General features: G+C 39.3%; 1 protein-coding gene across 13 annotated transcripts in view; it reads right to left on the bottom strand.

Moving 5' to 3' along the window:
- pbx3b (pre-B-cell leukemia homeobox 3b) overlaps nt 1-9,162 on the bottom strand; it is a 55,075-nt gene extending 45,913 nt beyond the window's left edge. For 7 of the 13 annotated variants that reach the window (XM_061730786.1, XM_061730784.1, XM_061730781.1 and 4 more), the window contains exons 1-2: nt 7,680-9,162; nt 6,995-7,068 (exon numbers count right to left, since the gene is read on the bottom strand). In XM_061730786.1, the coding sequence (XP_061586770.1) occupies nt 6,995-7,068; nt 7,680-7,927 (322 nt within the window). In that variant the 5' untranslated portion in view covers nt 7,928-9,162. Of the gene's footprint in view, nt 1-6,994; nt 7,075-7,679 lie in introns of all 13 variants that reach the window. The other 6 variants (XM_061730780.1, XM_061730775.1, XM_061730777.1 and 3 more) reach the window with 1 other exon arrangement.
- Nucleotides 9,163-23,789: the final 14,627 nt, after the last annotated feature.

Consider the following 23,789-nt stretch of genomic DNA (forward strand, 5'->3'; position numbering starts at 1 on the left):
ATGTCCTTACAAATCCCTTACATTGCAATTTATATCATTTTAATGCGCAATTTAATTCTCCATTACTTAGAGAGGAAGTACCTGGGAGGGTGGAAGCACATTAGAGAAAGTAAGAAATGAACACAAGGGTCTGGGGATCTCACTAGCAGACACAATTAAATATTCATGCATCTCCTCCTAGGACACAACAGATACAGATCATTATCATGGCAACGGCACACCACCATTTTGTTCACACGTTTGGCTCCAAATCAATGGATGTGTATGAAATTCCATAGGAAGAGAACGAGCCATCAGAACAGCAGTTATTGACTCCACTAGTAAAATTGGACTTTTTTTATTTTTTTATTTTTAGTTTAAAGAACCCGTATACATATCAATTATTTGGGTTATATTTAGACTCTTAGTTATTATTGCACTTAGAAATACGAGCAATGGATGAATTTCTTGGCAAAAGGTACTCGGGTGTGTGTCTCATCTTTCACGCGGGACAACGCACGAGCCCACAATGTTGGTGAATCATTCTAAAATTCATTACAAGCAATCAGCCTTTCCCTGCCGCCTGCTGCAGGAAAAACTGAGAGAAGAATAACAGTAATGTACTCTGGGTGACCTCCACTTTCTAAAGAGAGGAGAAACTAGCTTTTGGTTTTCAATCCCCATCAAAGAGGAGCAAAAAAAGGAGGGACAGCATTCCCCTGCTCGGCGTCATTAATCATAGCTTTCTGGGAGCAAGTGCATATTAATTTCTGTCATCCCAAACATCATTTGGTATTGTTATGCCACGGCTTAGTCCTCATTCACCAGCAGACGTCGGCCGTTCCTCCTGGTTTGAGGGAAGACAGGGCCTGTGTGGCTGTGTTTCAGAGCGAGAGGCCTTTATCCCTGGGGCTCTGACACCAATTAAGCCATTTCACCAAGAGACAAAAACAGGGCCCGCTGTTTCACTGTAACATGAGCCAGCACCTAGCTGCTGGCTGCTCGCCATCTTTCCATTACTTCAGACACAAAAATGAACTCCAGTGCTTTAAGAAAACAAAAAGATGGTCTGCATTGCAAAAGCCTGCGCTTTCCTCACCCTTAACAAAATTACTGTTTGGTGTTTAAGTGTCTGTCCACTGAACCCCGCCAGCAGCAGGCCAAGCTTCTGCCTCATGCGCTCAATGCTCGATGCTGTTATCAAAAATTATTTCATAAATATACGTTTATTTTGCACGCATTACAAAATGTAATATTTACGCCACAACTGATAAGAAAAATGCTTGCGGTGCACTTCGTTTTAGATCTTTTTTTCCTAATGTTGCCTTGTAGCAGGCTGCGGCATGGAGCTTGTCTTAAGGCTACAGCAGAATAATGCAAGGTTTGTTATGAATTAAATATTAGAAATCTTAACACAGCAGCCAATAAGAATTATTTGCCTTATTAAAGCAGCAGAAGACGCTGATTAAAATTTCATTGCATTGCAGTATTTTTCCCATTTCTGCCGTCAATATATCATTCCAATGTGTGAAAGATGGAACAATGGAAAGAAGATCTCCAGCTTGCTTGAGGAGAAGACAGCACTTATCCACTTTTTCTGTCTTTTGAAAATAATCTGGCTGAAAGACGACAGGTGACAATCATCAAGCCTTTGTCAGGTAATCGGTCGCAGACTCTCACAGACAAATTTTCAGAATTTTGCCCAATTGTTCAGATTTCCATCAGCCTCTAAAGTAACAGGTTTATCTACTATACATAAAAAGGTTATTTGTGCAAAAATATAAAATATCACCAAAAATAGAGGTGTTTTCAGATTTCTTATGCCCTAAAATTATGTTATTGAAGTTGAGTAAATTAACTTTGTTTTGTATGATGAGGAGAGCTCCTCCCTGAAACACTTAAAACTAATAAAATATGGATCTACAATTAACAGAATCATTACTGAGAGAGAGGACTGTATTTGAACAACTGTCTTCAATAAACTATTTTTACACAAATAATCTGCTTAATTTGTGTTAAACAGACTCATCTATTGAGCCACACAGTTACAAAGATCACGACAGTTCATATTCAAAAACAAATAAATGAAAAGTCTCCTGGTATTTTCACTTTTAAGCAGTAAAATGTAAAAGGAGAAGATGAAAGCTGAGTCAATAAGAAAGATTCATTTTAGTTAAAAACTATAATTAAGACAAAACATGCGTGCAATATGCCCCTTAATCCAAAGATCAATTAGGTGTCTTTTTATGAATGCAGATCTTTGTTTCACTAAAACATGAAGAAAAAAGGAACCACAAAGACCAAGTTGGACTATTTTTGTGATTTCCGTTGACTAAAAAGAAAAAACAACTTTGCCATCGCAACTTTTGCTCTGGAAAAATTCCATCTAAGCGAATCTGGCAGATCAAAGATTTCTTTTTTTTTTTTTACAGTTTTGACAACAGTCCAATTCCGGTGATACGCACAAACAAATTCCTTGCTAACTCGAGCCGACATGACAAGCTGCATCATTCATGATTGTTTACTTGATCTGTATCAAGTATCTCTTCAAATTGACACAAACGGGCAACCCCTTTCCACAGGTAGTCATGATATGATCTGCCTTCATCCTGTCATCTGCTTTTATATTTTTAACATTCAGCCACAAACAGATGACACAGAAAGCAAGAGGGGCTGCAAAGAGTCTCCAACAGGCACGCTCCTACTGCTGTAAACTAATTTCAATCAATCCTTCCTTTTTGCATCCAAAGCAGCCTCTGCTGGCTGCCACCGCCTGAAGATAACTATTTCACCACCTCTGTCATGCCTAATTAACAACTCAGATGTACAATTCAGAAATTCTGCAATTAACCTACTAAAATATTGTTGGAGGATGCTAATTGTTATGCCAGTTGCCATAAAGACTCATTTGCATAACGTATGTGCAAAAAACAATTATGAGCTGTTGATCGTGCAGGAGCCTGCAGAAAAGGCTTGGAGCGATGCAGGGGGAGAGCGAGGGACATGTGCGTGTGCGTGTGCAGATGGAGGGACAGCTCCGGATCGTTGTACCACAAAAAAAAAAAGAAAAGAAAAAAAAAAAACAGATTTGAGGGGCCGTATGTGCAGATACAAGCACACCGCTGCAGAGACATCTATCCCCTCAGCACAAAAGCATTTACCCTTCCAAATGAAACTGATATGTATACTCTTGTTATTTTCTCTCTCTCCTCTTTGTCTAGCTTTCCTCCTTTTCATCTTGGATGATGGGGAAATGGAGGCTATTTGGGAGCTACTTAGATAATAGCCACATCTTCCCCGGTCCCCCTTGTGCTTTAGAGGAGGAAGCAGTGGCCCTGCCATTGAGCCAGTCAGGAACCCAGCTGTGCACCAACCATTCGGCACGACGCTATCTAGTCACTGCAGCCGCATCGCTGGGGCTCCCTGAGACAAAAAGCAGCCAAAGTCAATTGTCTCAGCTGCTGAATAGCTTTCTGTTCTCTGTCATGCATTTACCATGGCTTTTTTAGGATGAAAGAAGCCCATGAGACACTGAACTAAAAGTATAAATAAAATTAATTTTTGTTCAGCTAGGGACCTTTTTTATTTTCTTTGGGCTGCAAAAATGATACCAATAGTAATAAAAATAATAATAATTATAATAATAATAATGGTTTTAAAAATAGTAAAAAGAGGGCTCATTAGTTTTGTCGTGCAAATTAAAAATCCCCAATAGACCCAAAAAAAATGCATACCTCAGTGCTATTTACTACTGTCTATAATCCACCTGGTTAATCACCAGCTCATCCTAAAATGTATTTAGTAAACATGTTTTTTAGAGCTGAACATTATATATAGCGTAAACAAACCAAAAAACAGACATGTGAATATGTGTATATTTTGGAGAAGACTATGTGCAACCAAACAGCAAAACTGACTCGACCTACGAGTGCACTCCCTGCCTGATCCACTGCTTTAAACGCTGGGCTGCAGCATTTATCAGCCTAAATCTACCACATCCCCCCCTCACTCCCTTACTGCTCCAGACCCCCCGTTTCTGAACCTGATGAGTCAAAGGTCAGGAAAACAACAAGTCAATACGCAAGCAGAAGAAGCACCTCGTAGCTGAGAGAGCTGTGGAGAGGGCTAAGCCTCTCTGTAGCACTCCATGATTTAGCCTGTAATAGTTTTCTGTAATCTCTTTCTATTGATTAAACCTCACATCAAAGAGGAGTCTTGCTACAGAACCTCTCTGTTCCTGGTCAGAAATACCATATGGAGGTAATCTTTCACCTTTGTTATTCTTGCCGCGCCTGGTGCTACTGCTGCTGCTGCTGCTGCTGCTGCTGCTTGAGCTCCTCTTCCAAGCATAAGAGCAAGACAAGGGAGTAGCCAGCAGGATAAAGCAAATCCAACACACAGGAAGAGCTGCAAAACTTCTGAATCTGAATCACAGGCAATTTTCAATCAATGCAATCCATTGTCTTCCCATGCAGCCTACAGGAATAAAAGGTACAACATGAATGTATCATTTGTCCTGAAACATGGTTGAATTTCAGCCGCAAGCTTTCATATTTGTACAAAATGAAAAATATCACATACTGAAGGACAAAGAACAACACATGGCAACCGAGTCTCACATTTAGCTTATCTAAAAGAAAAAACAAGAAAATTTAGAGTGGGGGGGCGGTGTTGTGAGCTCCTGCTAAAAACACTCAATTTAGTGACAGGCAAATGACTTCATGCTGCCACTTAATCTCATTTCTTGCATAATGCTCTCTAATTAGCATATCAAAGTGAATTAATACTTCTAGGGGCATTAGCAATGCAGAAATATGCTGTAGCTCTACAATAACAGTTAGAGGAGTGCCATAAAGTTCTAAACACCCTGACAAGTGCTAAAAATGATTTGCTATCGGTAGAAAAATAACTTTTTTTTTATTTAAAAATCTTTGCACTGAAAAGAGAAAGCTAAAATAAATTAAATTTATATTTACACTATCTTGATCAGAAGTAAAAGCCTGAGGATCAGTTTTTACTATTCATCTGCCCAGAAGACAATCAGTCCTGATAACGGGACACATGCACGCAGTAATTACACTGAGGGTTTTTGGACCGTGTTCAGATTATTATTAAAAGTCATTTTCAGCCGGTGGTGAACTCCCTGGCGAAAGACAGCAGTCCCGCGTGCTTTCTAGACTGAAATTAAAGGAGCGAGGATGCCCTGTGAGCGGTGCACCAGGAGCCAGTGAAAGGCTCTCTGTGTGCTGGAAAAGCAGGCCGGTCAGTGAGGCCACCAGACCAGCTGAGCTCTGTCAGCGGCTAAGAGGGGGAGGCTGTGACTCTGAAGCACAGGTTAACCATGCACACACACACACACTGACACACACACACACACACTGAAACAAAAACTTGTTCTGCCTTCCCTGCTCTCATCTTTAGCTCACATGAACTAACTGCACCACATAAACATTAATAATCTCTATCACAAACATACACGTGTGTAACATTTGTAACTTTTTTTCCACTGATTTTGTTGTGCCATGAGATGTTTTTTTATGTTGTTTTGTTTTTTTTCAAAGAGAGCTGAACTAAAACATTACAATCCAAAGCTGTCATAACTTTGTACTTGCATTTTAACACAAGTTTGAAAATAAAACCACATACGTATTGTTTTTTCCCCCTCATAGGTTGACATTCTACAAAGCGATGCTTTCCTGTCAGCGCCGGCATCTGGTGCGATGTGTGATCCGCATTTTCAGTTGTTGTTTTTTTTTTTCGTTTTCTTTTTCTACCTCTGCCATTGTGTAAACTCAACAGCAGCACAAACACAGCACAGCAGCGCGGCTGGATTGAGGACCCCCAGCCTGTCTCTGTGGACACCACCTGTGCTGAGGAAGTTCATAAAGTTTTATGATCTCTTACAAGCTAATTTCCTCATAAACTGCACAAAGGTCACAAATCTAACAAAAGATCAAGTTGACTCAATAGTTTTTTTTCTCATTGTCAGAAATATATATGCAAACTGCTGGGTAAATAAATATTCTGGCAAAACCGTCTTTAAACCACTTGTTCAACAGTTATTTGGTTTTAGTTTCAAAAAGAGAGAAAATCACAAAAACGAAAAAGCATATTCACCCTGGTGTGTATTAAAAATATGAACGTTGACTATTTTCACTGAAAATCTACTACTACTCGGCTTCATTTACAAATTAGAATAGATGCAGTTCATCATATTTTCCATATTTTAAACATTATAAGAGTCAATATCAGTTTGATACGAGTTTTTATTAAAAAAAAGAAGAAGACATGAAAATGTCAACTGTTAGTTTTGCCCTTGCTCATACACATGAATAAGTGTGTGAACACACTGAAAGTTTTTAATTCTGGACTTTAAAAAAATATCACAGTTACCTTCTAAAGTGCCAGAATTTCCTATGTTTTTTTTTTCCTTTTAAGTTTAATTTTCTGATGCCATTTCATCATGCAGCTTCTGTTTCCTGCATCCCAACACATTAACTTTTCACTTTTTTTTTCAAAAAAAGAAAAAAAAGGAGCCTGCATACATTCATACTCTAATTAAGGATTTAGAGTTGAGTCTCGTCGAAAAGTGAAGCAATTGTTGTCTTGTTAGAAGGCATGAATTCTGTGTGATCTTGGCTGTGTAGAGCATATGCTACGGGATTTCCCCATCCTGCTCTGTGCCAGCATGCTGAGGCTGAAAGCTGGAGCGCACTTTCTGCTTGAATCCAAGCAACCAGTGCTGGAAAAGATACTCCTGCAGGAACAAGAGCATCTTCAATGGAAACAGAATCTGCTTGCTGTACTTTGTCAGCCGTACTGTTTCCACATGGCGCAATGACATGTTTAAAAAGGTGATTGATTTATTAGGGCAGAGGTCCCCTGTAACCTGGATTCGGGATGCCATCAGAGGTACAAACAAATGTGAGGTATTGTTCTACTACACCTACTAGCTCAATTTTTTTTTTAATTCACTGTTTTAAATGAGAACTTTTTATGTGTGTGAAAATCTTACCTGTCTTTTCTTTGATTTCACAGAGAACGCTGAAGAGTGCTGGTTTCATTCTGTGACAGTTCAGTCCATGTTTCCTGTTTCAGTATGAGAAAAAAAATAAAATACTGAAATAAGTTCACTGATAAATCACATACTGGATGTGAACAAGTAAATGCATGTCTCAGGACACTAAGTGACCATGTCACTGGACTTTTAAATGCCCACACCACACTCCTAAGTCAAAAGTAATAATTTCCAGTGCTTAATATATCACAAAGTCAAATTAAAGGAAATGATACTCATTTTCATATCAGAATATTACTCTAAACCAATTATGGTTAATGAGGCATTAGCTGTACTGTAGTGACATTAAGTGGCTTTTAACACTAGTTGTAGTTTTGCATTTGCATGAACATTTCTAAATGACATGTGTGAAAACAAACGTCTTGTAGGACCTCAGTCGGATTCATGCTGACACGCAGGTAAGTTTACAGAAAATTCAGTTAAAAATCTCAGTGGCAACTCTGCCATGTGTTAAAGCTTTGTGAGGCAACAAATAGGCTACACCTCAGCGTAAGATTCTCATTACAGCCACTCCAGCCTATTGTTACGCACTGGGGAGTTCAGTTAATCGGGCCACGTCTCAATAATGATGCGTGCAGCGATTTGGTGGGGCGAAGTTAATAAAACATATAAATCAACCAACTTTGCTTGCGCCTCGTCCAGACTTTGATCAGTTATGGTCATTATTTGATGCAGAATGTCACCAATGTCTTGCTTTCTCCCGTCTCCGTCCGTCCCATCGTGTCCATGTGGAGGCGGCAGTGCCATGCCTCCTTGCACCGAGTGGCCAGCCAGACTGACGCCGCCGATCGACTGCATGATCCGGGCTTGATCGTCCATCGTAGCCGCTAAAGAGTCTGTGCACTGAGCCACACAAATTGAAAAACTCATATACGGTATCGGCTAGAGCAAGTACCGCAGACAGGAGGGATGCACGACTGAGGGATTTTTCAGCGAAATGAAGCACACACGCGACTATTATTCTTTTTGTCTTTCTTTTAGAATAACGACTGTTCTGGCTGATCTTCTAACGTGAATCTTTTGCGTCCAAGTTCTCGCTGTCCTCTCGCTCTTTTACGCGCGGTCCAAAGTGCCAAAACGCGTGGCCATACGCTCGTAGAAAAAACGCATGAAAACTTCTTTGTCAAAATTGACGGTCCATCATATAAGCAATCCTGGCACCAATCAGTCTTTTCTCCGGGATTTGACCGGCGGTGTAGACAGAGACGCTCCTCGGTGATCTCTCATTTATTAGCGCTCTTCGTTGAGATTCCCGGCGCAGTTTCCTCCCGGAATAAAAAATGTCCAAATCCTCCTCTCGAAGCACCGGCACAACAACAACAAAAATATCCAAATGTGGAAAGGTGTAAACAAACAAATAAAAAAAAAAAAAAAAAAAAAAAAGAAACCAGTCTCAGGGTTGAAAGGTGTTGCCAACAGTAAATGTGAAGAAAATGTTTCCTGCGGCAAGTGACAGTTTAAAAAAATACACAATCTGTAGTTTAAGGTGTCCAAATGTTGCTATAAAAATATGAAATGTACAAAAAGTTGGAAGAGATGCTGTTTAGAAAAGGGGAAAAAAAAAGAAAGCAACAGCGAGACGAAATTAATTAGGATACTGTATAAAGGCGATGCGCAAAAAAATATCTTGCCCTGCTGAAATTTATGAGCGCCAGCCTCTGCCTGTGTGTGTTTTATGTTGTTTGATGGCAGCGGTGGTGAGCGATTGACAGCGTGCCAATGCCACTCACTCAGTGCAGACGTGTCAGAGCAGGGTACAGGGCTAGAAAAAATTAGAAAAAAAAAAACATACAAAATACGAAATGAAAATGCACGCTCCGCCCTGCAGAGGAGGGGTCTAAATTCTTGTCACTTCTCGCCTGAACACCGAAAAACAAAATGTTAAGAGCTAGTACTTAGGATGGTGATTATAATGATGAAAGCACGGCAGAGTCCCCCTGTCTGTTTCTTGCAGCGGCGGCGGCGGGCTGTCCTCGTTTCCTTACGCGTGCACGGGCAGCTATGTGCATATTCTCTAGCAATAATAAAGATTTAGCCCCGCAACACCACAGGCAAATGCATAATGGGAGTTTTTATACAGTTTGATGTAGAACTGCATAGTCGCTTGTAAGCCTCGGTTCAAGCCAGGCGAGCGGTAGACATGTTTATATTATTGGAAAGTAAAGCTCCGCGACCAATCACGGGCGAGGATGACGCGGACGGACGGACGGACCGCCCTATCGCAGGGACGTGCCTGGTGCCGGAGTCCCGCCCCCCTCCATCCCTCCATCTCCAGCCTGCTCTCGCTAAAGGACAGCAACTTCTGATTGGCCGTTGCTACGAGTGACATCCGTTGCACAACCAGGCGGCGCTGCTCAGTGCTCCTCCGCAGTTGCTATGGCAGCAGACAAGTTGTTGAGCTGGATGCAAGGCAACAAATATGCAGTGCACCCCTTACAGTAAGCATCTAGATCATGGATTCATGAACACAAAAAGAAAGAAAAAAGTGGGGGACTGCTTTAGTTGAATGCGATTTCCTGATAATAGTGGAGGAGTGAACTATCTGGCAAGAAGTTTGTTTTGTTTTTTTCCTCTTTTACTGGGTTTCAGAGACAGACAACACATCTTTTCTGTCTTTTTTTCAAGGGATGGTTTGTTTTGGTACAAGGAACTTTAAAAGACTTAGTTTGATGTGGTTTCAGTGACAATTCTGGATTAAAAAAGAAGTAAAAGAAAATAAAATCATGCTCCTCTACACATACTAACTTGCGCAACCGAGATATCAAAAAGGAAGGACATAGTACTTTCATCTCAAAATTAAGAATTCGAGAATCAACAGATGGTTTCTGAATAGTTTGGAGCTCTCTGTGCCGTGTTTCGATCTATCTTAATAATATCCTGTCAAGTTTAAAGAATGAGACACAGGCAGAAGAAACGGTCATAAGCTTAATTTATTCCACTCAAAGAAAAGTGCAACCATAAGCATTATATCTGGAAAGTCCAGTTTTTAGCCATCTACTGTTTCCCTTTTTTCATGATTTTCATTAAATCCTTTTGAAGTTACACACGGATGTGCCAAAAGCAGATCAGAGTCCAGACAGACTTGATCCTTGTGAAGCACAGTTAATTCTCTGGCATGTGCTGGAGAAGAAGTGACTCCAGCATTTTTTGCCGTCGCAGTGGCAGTGCACTTCAATTTCCATGGGCAAAGAGGTGAAAGTTTTGCTTGTTGTTAACATATTAACAGGGAAACATATGTTTACATGAGGTTTTTTTTTTTCAACTAAAGAATACTTCACTTTGATGTAACCTTCAGATATATTTAAGGATCACAAAAATTAGGAAATGGGGAAGTTATCACTCCATGAATAAGGGCTGCATTCTTATATACACTTTTTTTTGCTAAACAGAAAAAAAGGTGGAATTCTGGGACACACAAATGTTCAATTTATTTGTGTTTAAATAGCAAATGTAAAAAAAATACCAAACAATTGCAGAAAAATTTTAATTTCATTCCACATAAAGATGTTGTGTTTGGACAAAATGATGTTACATATATTGTTTGGTTATCTAATTTGAGATTTAACTCAGCTCTCTGAAAGCAAAACAGCTGGAAATAAGATCACGGATAACCAAACCCACTTTCACCTTGTGCTTTTATACTGTTTGATTTGCTGCTAATTATCAAAAATATATTCTTTCTTTGAGGCACTGACTCAGTACTGGTCTGCATTAAATGTGGGTATGATTCAATGTCATGAGTCAGAACTGGGTGACTAGATTAATCCTCAGGATATGAAGCCGAATACGTTACTGCAGTCCAGCATGTGCAAAAAGATGAGTCAAAGATGTCCAAGATAAATGAAAAGACATAACAGTGGGAATGCATTTGAATGGAGGGATTTAAATGTATTGAGACAATGAAGTACTGTTTTGTGTGCATTTATTTCTTTTTTTTTTTAAATACATATATACAATATTCAATTTGATGATATTAATGTTGTTGATGTATCTTGAAAATTACCTGAAATCAAGAGATGGAAACCTGAATATTACAGTCTGTTTCAATATGTGAAAAAAATGTAAATTAAATTTAAAAAAAGAAGAAAAAAAACCTCAGCTAGACTTGTTGTTTTTGTGTTCTTCTGCTCATTCGTTTGACCTTGAAGTATGGGAGCAACACACTCTTGAGTTTAGTGAATGGGAGTCCCAGAACTACTGCATTTATCATTGAAATACTGAGCTGTCAAGTCACACTACATACCTGTCAAGAAGGGCTCAAAGGTACAGCTCCGTCTCCTCTCCTCTCTTGCAGTGCATGATTCTTCATTGCATTGCATAGCAGGCCTATTCACTGTTGTTTTCAGCCATATGTCAACATAATTCATTTCCGTATGTGACAGTTCCTTACAGTAAGACACTGTGGGAGAACCAGCTCACAAAACCGTGCTTAAATAGCCAGGAGGCTGCACTTCTGTAACCAATGCCTTAGATCTGAAATCATAGGTAAAAAAAAAAAAGAAGAAAAGTTTCAAAAATAAATGATGAAAATAAATGATGAAAGACGGCTTATTTGACATCACTGACAAATAATTTGACATGTTGTTTCCCTAATGGAGGTTAGGTCAAATAAAATGACAACATTTTTATAAATGAGTTGAGCAAGGCAAAGGAATAAGCACCTATGAGTGTAGAGACAACACTTTGTCAACATGCCTCTCATTGTGACATCTGAAAAGACCCACAGGTGCTGTAGAAAGTGACTGTGTTGTCATATTTCATTTAGGCATCCTTCTGCAAAGCTGTAATTGCCTAATTAGCTTGTTAATTAGGAGATTAGCATTTGCTGATAGAGTGGCTTGCTCTGTTGTGATGAGAGTAATACTGATTAAGAGAGAAGTTATGGGTGCATGAGTTCACAATTTTGCCGTCCACGAAAGGGTCACAAATCAAAGATTTGATGCGTGTGTAGCATGTGAGAATGACGCTTGCCGTCAAGCTGCTGAACTTCCTTGTATCAGAGGTGGTGTTGAGGAGGGTGACAGAATGTAGAGGGCAGTCTGTCACACAGCAGCACCGTGCCTCCTGGTCTCAGCGTCGCCTGCGTGATCCCCTGTTGCATGGGAAGATTGGAGGAAATGACCGTGCAGACGGTGCCAGACATTACTAACACAATTATGAGTAGTCTTTCATCTGGTTTGGATACTTCATTTTATCTGTAACCTGATATTTGTTGCTGCTATGCATGCACTCTGTCTTTATTACGGTGGCATGTGTAAAAGGAGAGCGAATTAGTGTAAATTAATATCTAAAAACGTTGCCTTTAAAAATTCCAATATATGAGTCAGGCACTGGTGGAGGAATTACTCATATGCCTAATTAACTCGGCAGAAAAAAAAGAAAGAAAACACGAGTAGTAAACTCAAAATATATATTTCAAGTAGCAATATAAACAGTGTTCATTGTGCAGCAGCATGACTTCTGCAGAAGTGCACTCCTATTTATTATAATACAGAATTATGTATGTTGAAAACATTAATCAGTATTATACTTGTTGAAGTTTTCACACCAAACATTTTGCTTAAGGTAGGCTGTAGAAATCACAGCATTTCTCTTCACATTACGGTACAGATGACTGACAAGGATCCTTATTGATCCATAGGAATGACTGATTTGCTTGATATCAACATTGTGTGTTTGCACCAGAGATGTGTGTGGAGCTCTTTTTATACAACAATCCACTTCACATCTAGGTACATGATAAACAAGGCAGATCATGAGCAATCAAACGTCACTGCATGAATATAGTGTAAACTGATGGCAGTCTTGACAGTATGTAAGGAAAAGAGCACTACTTGAAACCTTGTAACTAATTTCACCTATGATGTGACTCTCAGCAGTACTCAAATCTTTATCAAAAAAACAAAACAAAACCAAAGAAAGGCCATATATGATGCAATTTCCTTTGATTTCGCCAATCTCTGGCCACATTGTGTTCAGAGATGTTCTAACTAGCACCATGGATTTCACCAAGGTTTCACCAAGCCATCTTGGTGCAATAACAAATGTTCAGATTTGTTATTGCACCAATAGTCATGACTAATGCTTTACAGACCTCCCAAATGGCCAGACATTAGTTCAGTGTTTGTTTTTATAACATCCAGATGGCTTGTAGTTGTCAAGCATATTTTGGTTAACTGAATTTCAACTGTGGAACGTTGAAGTTGATCAATAATTTAAACCGATCTGGGGTCATAATATCAATGTTATCACATCAATAAGGGTTGGTTCTGATTTGTATCAGTGTATGTTAATGCCCAAAATTTGCACATATTGAAAAATGATGACAAATCAATGGAAAGTCATATTTGGGCAAGTGGACAGAAGCACAAAGAGCCCCTATTATTGCCTCGTCTTTATTTCTCCAGAGAATTAGCTGCTTTAGCTATTCATCCATGGCCTCATTTTCTGGACTTCACACATGGGAGCTGACAGCTTAAAACCCGCAAAGATTGCTGCGTTTCTCATGCAGGCATCTTTTGGAAAATTTCAGGAGAGCAGTGCACATGTAACATTTTGCCAGGATGATTTGTCAGAAACATTTAGAAGGGTTGTGAACTATGACTTTTTTCATGATACTCACGATGTGTTTTTGCTACCTAAATTTAACCTAGTTGGTTTAATTCATAAACCTGACCAGCCAATTTTATTGTGATAACCAAAAGAAACACTGAATAATAGTAATAAAACCGTAGTCTTGCCCTTAAGGTGTAGCATACACTTTGCCTAATATAATATCCATTACTCCGGGGGAGGCACTCAATTTCCTCCTCTGAGCAGGTCAATGTTGTGTATAATTACAAAAAAAAATACATGCGAAGTTCACTAAACTGTCACGTTTTCAAAAAAGCTTAAATCTCAAGCAGACTTTTTTTTAAAGAATCTGTTTCTTTAGCCAATCAAGACAGCTGTAAGAAAACAGGAACAGGCACAAAGCAGGAGGGGAAGGTGAGAGGTACACGGCTATACTGCTCACCGTGATCAATCATACTATACTTGTCGTCCCTCGACTCTGGCTGTTACTGTCTCTAGTGAATGCACTTTTCTCTTTGCTTAAAATTATTACACAGACCATAAACCCAGAAAGGTGAGTGTCCTGCTAATGTGGGTACATGTAGTGGTTGCAGTAACCTTTAAGATTGGCCAGCAAGTTGTGGTGGCTTGGACACGGGCCATATACTCCTGTCGATAACAGAGCCATGGACTGACTTGAGGAGGCATTTTAAGGCCTTACATTTTAATTGACATTGAAGCTTCAGCCCTAATTGATTCTCAAGAGCAGAATTCAATCAGACCTTCATTGCAGTGCTTTCAATCCTAATTGATTTGAAAGATTTCTAAAACTTTTTTATATGATAAAAAGCTGTTGGGAAGAGGATGTCTCCACTTATATTAGCCATGTGCTACTAAACTGGATTTAGTCATGTATTTATTTAAATAAATAGATAAATAGACGGATTGATTAAAATGAACGTTATTCATAAATATCAACTGATGTGTTTTGGAAGTATGGTCTGATGTGAATTTCTTTTTAGTGTAATATGTCACACCCATTTTCTAACGCTGAGCCATTTATTCTACCGCAGCAGCGCTCATCACATCTGAACCTCATCCGATTTTCTTTATCTCTTTCATATATTTAATTATAAAGATTAAAACATTAAACTTTACTACTTTTTTCTCCTTCCAACATCAATTTGTCTGGTAATGAAGAGAAAATCTGTGAAGAGGTCAGAATGGAGCGTGTCTAAATCACTGCGGCCAGACTGCCCTCAACTCAGCTTGAGTATTGACATTATGCCAGCTATGACACCATAACTCAGCCCACTGCGATGGTCATTTGATAAATGGTATCATAAATTGTTGACAAAACAATTTGTAATGTATTATGTTACCGATGTGTTGTACTGCTTATCAAATCAAGTAATCTGGCAGGGCTCTCCATTCATCAGCATAATGCAAGTCCTAGCTGTAGATAGTGATGACTTTGTTGCTTTGTCAACAAACATTTTAACTGTAGGGGTGCTGGAAACAAGGAGACCAGTCAGTATCAGTGTTCGTATTTTTATGAGGCTCTCATACGTGTCCAATGTCGCTGCAGCATATTTTTTCCCCCTGTCCTCAGGGAACAATGGTGATGTAAGTATGTTTTGTATTGTTCAAAAATATCTCATCATAATGACACAGACATTAAACTGTAAAGCTCCAGTGCACACAAGACAAACAAAGGTCACATTTTGCTTTAAAAGGATTGAATTAAAAGGAGGGGCAGTGTGTATCTGCATGCAAATCAGGAAATGTTTTTACTGATCATGAAGTCAAACGTTTGATTGATTTAAGGAATTTGTGGCAAAAATGTTAGTTTTTTTCCCCTCAAGAATTAGTAGAGTTTGATACTCTTATACTTGTACAGTAAACACAAATCTACTGTCAAGAGCTACTGCAAAAGATCTGCACTAGAACAGATATCTTAAGTGTATTGCAATGTAGAGGATTAAATAAAAAAATAAAAAACATGATGTGTTAATAACTGAATTTTAGATATACAGATGGGGCCATTTTCATGCCATTAGACTTGGGGTGAAATAATTTTTACTTTCTGTCTGATGAAGTGAAATTACTTCAGTTTGGAGACATTAGGGCCTACTACTAATGACTAGTGTTTCCTAATTTCCTTACTGTTAAAAAATGAAATGTACAAAAACCATTTTCTTAAAAATTCAGAAATGTGATTAAAAAAATTCTTATCTGCTATTTCAATCTTTATATAGTAGACACAAGTCAAGAAAAATATCTTGAATACCGTCATAAATGTTCCTAGAATGTCCCTCTGTAAGATTTTACAATAGCCAGCTTAATTGGTGACAGGTGAGGGTGCCAGAATTGGGTAAAAAAAAAAAAAGGGTCCACCTAAGTTTTCATCTTTCAAGGCAAGAATAGGTCGCTACACACGTTATTTGGTTCGTTTCCAGGGCCCTTGCAGATCCATTGCTTGATGCAGCAAACTGAGCAATACCACCAGAAACCCCAGGGGCAGTGTTGAGCAGTATAGCCAACATGGAACCAGCAAGAAGATTTTTTTAGAGAAGAAGAAGAGGAATTCGCCGTCCACATCCCACAATGTATTTCATGGTCGAGCAGACCACCACCGTCTGCCTCTTTTTATGTCTCTTTCTAAGAGCATGCATTATCATGATCTCATCCACTGTCGCCATGTTTGCTGAAACTGCTTATTCTTTGTATTTTTTCCTTCTTCCGATGTTTTTGGGCGGTTACAAACAACTTTGTAGTGGTGCCACTAACCAGTGTCTGAAAATGAAGCCAAACGCTGAAGTGAACTCTGAACTCAGCACTGCCCACTAGTGGATGAATTTACAAACATAAAAGACGCATGGAAGCATGAGGGCGGCGACATATGATGACACTTGACACTTGGACTTTACATACATAAGATGGCATAAATGGGCCTTTTATGGCACTTTTCCACTAGTACCTACTCGACTCTACTCATCTCAACTCGGCTCGACTCAACTTGGCCTGGTTTCTTTTCCATAACAATTCAGCACCTGTAGCAGAAGTAGGAGGTTGGAGTGAAGCTGCTGTGACGTGTTTGATTGTGTGATCTAAATGGAGAAGACAACAACACTAAAGATGTAGAACATGGAGGAGATGATATATGTGCTGATGGGTCTGTGACTTGTGTTCGATATCAAGCTAAAAAATGAGAAGCTTCAAGCGGTGATGCTTTTTAATGTTTTTTAAGTTTGTCTCTGCGCTGCTGAAAAGTCAGCTAGGAGCCGCGAGCAGCTACTGTATGAAGTGACAGAGCTCCTGGTGGATCTGGTCGTTCCTTATCGCCCGTCTAGATCCCTTTTTAATACTCTCCTCAGCCACCAGGTTTATGAACATCTGCACCTCAGAGTTGGATCACCAAACAGACTTTTACGCTGCCATTGCCTGTCAAATAAAATGAACAAGAAGCCTTCAAAGTCGCTCTTTCGCTGATGTCACATCCTGACTCAGATGTCTGACTCCAACCCCCCGACCAATCGGTGGCCTGTAGTGTGATGACGTCAGATACAGACGACTCATCCCGCTTAGAACCTTGACAGAATTGTTACAGAAAAAGTATCTACTCGGCACGTTAGACCCCTAGTGGGAAAGCGCCAAACCGAGCCGAGCCGGGCTGAGTAGGTACTAGTGGAAAAGTGCCATTAGTCTTTCAAAATCTACAGTTTATAATAGTGAGAAAAGATCCAGGAAGTCTAAAGAAATCCAATGCGAGACATTAGAGCGAGGTCAGTACAGCTGCTTGGGGTATGTGGTATTTCTTGAAGTACTTCTATACCCTGACTATTTTCAAAGAACACAGTCTGCCTCTTTATACATGACACACCACACATTTACCAGCGGTGGGCACTGTGTACGCTCCCCAACAGACTTTCAATGAAACCTCTCTTTCGCACATAAAGGTTGTGGCTCCAAAAGATAGCTGGAGCCAAATACAACCTTGATGCTTCAAAATGGATGTCCACAAACCAGTGGGAGACGCTGTGGTGGCAAACGTTTCCCCTTCAAGCTGGCTGGGGCTGTTTTAAACTTATGAAATGAACTCTCTCTGTAGCAGAAAAATTACTCTGCTTTGATTTAATGTCTTAATCCCTGTTTCTGAAATGTTTCCAAACGGATAACATAGATGCTCCTCTGCCCGCTTGCTCGCTTGACAAAGTAGATGAAATGTAATATTTTTGGGTGCGGTTGCATCACAAGTATATTGAACTGTTTATTTTACTGGGTCAGTACATCAACACTTTTAACAGAGTTGGATCATATATTCAGCCTGTTTTTAGAGTTTAATATTCAACTCAGCTAACGTGCTGTTTGCAGCTTTATTTTCACTGCACAAATGCAAACATATCATTCCTTGAATTTAACAATGCAAAATATCTAAATCCATGTAAGATTCCTTTGAAAGTGACAATATTTCAATCCAGTGCAGTATTTTTTTTCCATAACTTATTCCAGAGACATGTGCAAAAGCCCTTCTTGGAACTACCTTTTAATTTCTAATATCACTGTTTGACATAATGACACATAGCAGCATTTATTTTTTTATTTTCCTCATTACAAAACATTTGTGATCTTTTATTTCTCATGAAAACATGCCACATAGAAAATGACCTTCTTGCACTAGCTACTCAACACTGAGTTCATTAATGTTGGGTTACTGACAAGCGGTAGTGTGAATGAAACCAATAGATGTCTGTTTTTCTCTGAGGTGTCCTGTATGGAGAGCTCAAAGAAAAGAGAAATGAAAACACCAGTCAGCCTGGTTTGTGTAATTAGAAGGCATTTTAATAAATGCTAAAAAGAATAATTCTTTATTTTTAGCATCTATGAAGATTGCGCTTTTAAACGTCAACGTTCTTCAAACATATTCAGGTGACTATGTTCCATTTGTCTTGGCATTCATGTGAAACATACAGTACAGTATTTATGAAGTGCACCACCATACAGCAGGTGCTACAGCCAATTGTCATGTGCAATATTTGATCTTAAAAGACAGTGCTCAGTAGAAGCTTCGTGCTCTTGATCAAGAAACAATGCTGCATCTTTTCATCATGCTGTTCTTCGCTGGAAGTCGCCTGTCCATCCTCTCCCCGACAGTGGCTGGCATTAAGCGACCCCTTGGCTTCAAAGGAACATTGAAGTTGTGCAAATCATCTGTCAAAACATGGAGGCCAGTGACTATAACTGCATCTGCCCACCACCATCTCCACAAAACTATTCACGAGTGCAACCGTTTGTTGTTGACATGATGGAAACATTTGTTGTGATCAGACTATTTTAGCGCAGCAAAACCCTATGATATACCATTGTTCACTTCTTACCATTGTTTCAGTGGGGTTTTGTGGAGAAAAAGGGATTAGATGACCCACTGGTTTGTGACATTTAGTATCCGCTATCTCACCGAGCTGGCGATGAGATTTATGAAATGGGTCACACATGTGCACATGAGTCTTACTTAAGCCTCCAGTTAAAGCCACATGACCTTAAGAGTGAGGAAACGTATCACTGGAAAATGCTAATGTGGTTCACTTGGTGCACATTAATTCTGTACATGAATAAGAAGCATATATCATTTTAGCAAAATAAAAAATGTAGCATTAGAGTGACTTGTTCTGCCCTATATCGCCCACATTAAGCCAATTCGCTCTTTGGCAATTAGTAACTTTTTAATTGGTGACATCATGGCTGTAGCTATTTTTCTTTAGACAATCAAGTAAAAACTGCTGAGTTCAGACATTTATAATATATCAGTGAAAGAAACTTGAATCGCAGTATCATCTGCCTGTGGAAGTCCAACCGTCACTAGTGAAGGAAACATGGTGAGTATGAATACTGAATTTGTTCTTTCTTTGCCGTTTTTGATGGCATCAATATCCTCATGTGACATGTGCATTAGAAGTACTTCTTTTATTGTTTTTGGAAAATTTTGCTGCAGATTTGATCCTGGTTTACCCCCCAACCTGCAGCCCTAACCCCTCTGAAGAGTGCTGCATTTATATCTCAAGGTTAATGCTACTCAGGAGAATACCCCTGGCCTTCAGCGCGGAATTCTGCAATTAGGCTTTTCACTTGTGAATTTAAACTGTTAGGAATGAAGGGGTCAGCTTTCATTATTTGACCCCTTGTGCTCAAAAAGAAAGATAACACAGAGGTTAGACGTGTCATGTTACAGGGCAGGGATTATGGTGAACTCTGAGCTGTGAATAATGTGATGTGTGCACTCTTAGGTTTGACTGTTTTTCATGTAAATATGTGCTCATATTTGGTGATTTGGTAGTTCAGCTGGACTTTTAAATGTGCATTTGTTGTTGCCACCTCCTCTTAAATTGTGTGTGCATGTAAGTATTTTATCTCCCATGTACAGTAAAAGCATAAAGCTTTGTTGATGGTTCCCTGGATACTGGCACTCTTAAGCTTTGGGGAACAAATAATTACTGGTCACCACTAGTGTTACGTGGGGTCATGGGGCTTTGGATGCTGAACATGTGCGCTGGACTGTGTGATAGATTTTGCTAGACGCGGGGTCTGAGACTCTTAAAATAATTTTAAAAAATTATTATTTTTCAAAACTTTTGTTTTCTGTCAACTGAACCTAACCACTGATGTACATTTGTATGTCAACCTCAGTCTGTGTCTGTGTGTGTGCCTCTTTCACCCACCATCTACCTTTATTACCACATAGTGACTTGGGCTGCATAAACAACACTGCATTTTCATTTCAAAATGTAAAAAAAAAGTTATGCCTGGCATCCACAGAACTTTGGCAAATATGACCCCAAAAAACATGTTTTTGTCAGCAGCAGACTGATTGATTTTCTAAATGCATCTGTTACAGTTTAATGTGCACAAACGAAACCAAAAGCATTTTGAAAAATAGTTGCACCAGTTCACTTCAGGATCTGCTCTTCTGTGTCACTACACCTCCTTCCCTGATTTGCTGATGCTCTATCATATATCAGTCACTGGAAGTTAACATACAGACGTGCTTACATGACAGTGTAAACAATAACATGGAGAGCAGCAGGCGCTGCTCACTATGCTGTCGTTCATTTAAGCTGTAAGTCATACAAAGTCTGCATTTATTAACACTGCAATTACCTATTTGTGCAGGAGGCAAACCATTATAGGAGCAATCTGCAAATAAAGGTTATTAAGATGTCAAAAGACCAAACATCTTAACATGGCATTAGGTGGCGAAGGTCTGTATTGTGTTAAAATCACAGAACTGCATAAATAAACGAGCTATGCTGCAGGTTTGGAGGTCCCAAACACAGCAAATGACTGAGGCAGGAGATGTCCTTTATCATGAACCAAAATACCTGCAATGGCAGGTATTCCACACAAAAAAACTAAAAAACTATCCACTAAAATATGCAAAACTACCCATGACAGGGAAAAATAACTGCAGCAACAAAGTTAACTGAAGAAACACAACAGGGCAGCGAAACAGATTTGGCAAGGAAAAGGGGAGACCTGACAGCATAAACTCACAGGGACTGAAGAGACACAGGTGTGAGCAGTCAGGAAAGATGGGAACAAAGAGTCAAACCAGAACTTAACATACAAAGAAACAGATTTTCAAACTAAACCAGGAGGTAAAGCAACAAGGACTACAAGAAAACAAGACTAAAAACCAATTCTTTAAAAAAAAACTCCCAAAATATGTGAATAGAAAACCAAAACTAAAGCAGAGTGGGACAAGTCCTGCTTAAACTTCATTCACAGGGCTGCACATTGTAAGTACTATTGTTGTGACTTTGGGCTTTTTAAATCATGAACCTGTTTTAAACCTTACCAACTGTTTTTTTCTATAAATATAAAGCTCACATACCAAAACTGCAGTTTCAAAATAACATGGCAGCTTTTTCGAAAGCTAGAAATATATCAACTTTTGAAACAGTTTAACAGACTTCACGGTGTGTCTGTAAATACTAAAGAAATGTTTTAAAAATCCAAATCAAGTGTTTTCCTGAGGAATTAAAGACAGAGTTGTAACATAATGTTAGCAAAAGTGATTAATGACGACAACTTTAATAAGATTGACTTCAGCTGCGATTAAGCAGCCTAACCATGTGTCTATTGATGATCAGAGAAAATAGCCCACATTGAAATTCAATGTGGTGGAAGTTTGCTATGGAGCTGGAGATGGAGCAATGCTCCACGTGTGAGCAGAGATAGCAGACATGTGTCCGTTGGTCGGGAACAATTTTTGAAATTTCATTGTACTGTGACATATCTTTCATTAAGGTTTAAGCATTAGATTAAACTGGAACCAGTATCCAATGGTAATTAACTTGAGTATATCGGGAGGCCATTATTCACATTAAAGTAACCTTTTAATAGCTGAGCCTTTAACTCCACTGCAGGTAATGAGTTTAAAGAGTGCTTATTAAAAGAGAAATGGTAATGAGCTTTAATAAAGCAGAACAACTTTGAAATGAAGAGCGCTTTTCAATAGCAAAAGGATGGAGGGATTGGACCTGTGATTCCATTAACGAGACTAATGATTCTTTATCAACCCTCTTATGTGTACATGGAGTTTGCATTAACAGTGATTGAAGACAGGTTTCAGCACAAAGATGGGCTCTTTCATTGCCCTTTAAAAGATCAGATAAGAGAAAAAGAACTGTGGTAATTTAAATCATTGAGAATTGATAACACGAGTCCTACGACCTCAAACTCAGAGAACAGAGCAGAAATCTCCTTCAGCACCTATGATGTGTTACAATACAGTACATCTGCAATTATAAAATGAACCTGTCTCATTATGTGTGAATACAGACCAAATGAAAGGAAGTAGATTAAGAGATAAGAGTGTTAAAATTTGCCACAGAAAATTCAACCTGCCCTTTGCTAGTTTCCATTTTTACATCCGCTGCTTCAGATACAGCCGAAGGAGGCATTACATTTGCATAAAGTCAAATGACTTTCATGTGGAGATTGACAGAAATATTGTGTTTTTGTTTTGACCACAAAAGAGCTTTGGGTTTTTAGAGATACGCCAAAAAGCATCAAAGTGTGTAAGACGAAGGTTTAAAGACATGCGGGGACAGAGGGAATGGAAATAATTAAATCAATCTTTGGTGAGCAGCTGGAGCAGGACTCCAGCTGACAGCAGCACCTGGGTGTGCAGCGCCGGCTGCCTGGGGCCGCGCTGCCCACCCACCCCCAACATCATTTCAAAGCCCCCTAACGGCCTCTGCTGGAGCTCTGGCTGGTACCCTCACCCCGTCGTTCATGTGTGCAGACACAGGCCGCATCGGCATACTGATGCTCACGGACTAATTAAAGACATGATTTGTGAAATTGCCATCTTTTTTATTTAATTAATCACCGACACAAAGCCATAAAACCCATCAACTAAAAAATATTCCTGTTGGTTTGGTGTATACCTCACAGACTACAGTGCATTAAAGTGGATGATAAATTTTAAAACAGCCGCCAAAAAAGGTCTGCCAAGCTCCCGTTATTTTTCGACCTGTCATTCAGTTTGGTGTGTCAGCATCACTGCAACAGCACAAAAAAAAAAGACTCCCTCTCGCTATTAGTGACAACAGCCTCTTCTGTGTTCGTAGATCACGTTGCTTTCTTTACACGGAAGCCAAACATACATGTCTAAATGAATGACTGTGCAGTTCTCAAACAAATCCCCTTCTTCCACATTCCTCTCATCTGAACATGTTTTAATTAGTAGTGAAAAATGAGTTCATCTGGAAGATAAATAACGTGAGCTGGTTTTGGTTGGCAGGGCTAAAGACGGGCGCTTTTTTTTTTTTTTTACTCCATTTTCACAGCAAATGTACTGAGATACAGTTTGCAAAGCTAAGGAAACCACCTAAAAGTAACACTGATCATTCATAATCTTTAAAATAATAATGTGAAATGTTGGTTTATATTACAAATTAAATAGTGGAAAATCTTGTCCAAGACATTTGAAAATAAACCATGTGATCTCATTGCTTGGACCATACAGTATGTCGACATCAATCAAGATCAGGAAATGAAATACAGCTTCAAAAACTGTACATTCAAGCGGTATTTCAAGCAGAAATATACAAGCTGCAACACAGTTGAGTCCTGAATTGTTTCTGGAGCTGCTCGTCGCTCATGTGAACAACTTGCA

Source organism: Cololabis saira, chromosome 9 (genome assembly GCF_033807715.1).
Source record: "Cololabis saira isolate AMF1-May2022 chromosome 9, fColSai1.1, whole genome shotgun sequence".
Lineage (NCBI taxonomy): Eukaryota > Metazoa > Chordata > Actinopteri > Beloniformes > Belonidae > Cololabis > Cololabis saira.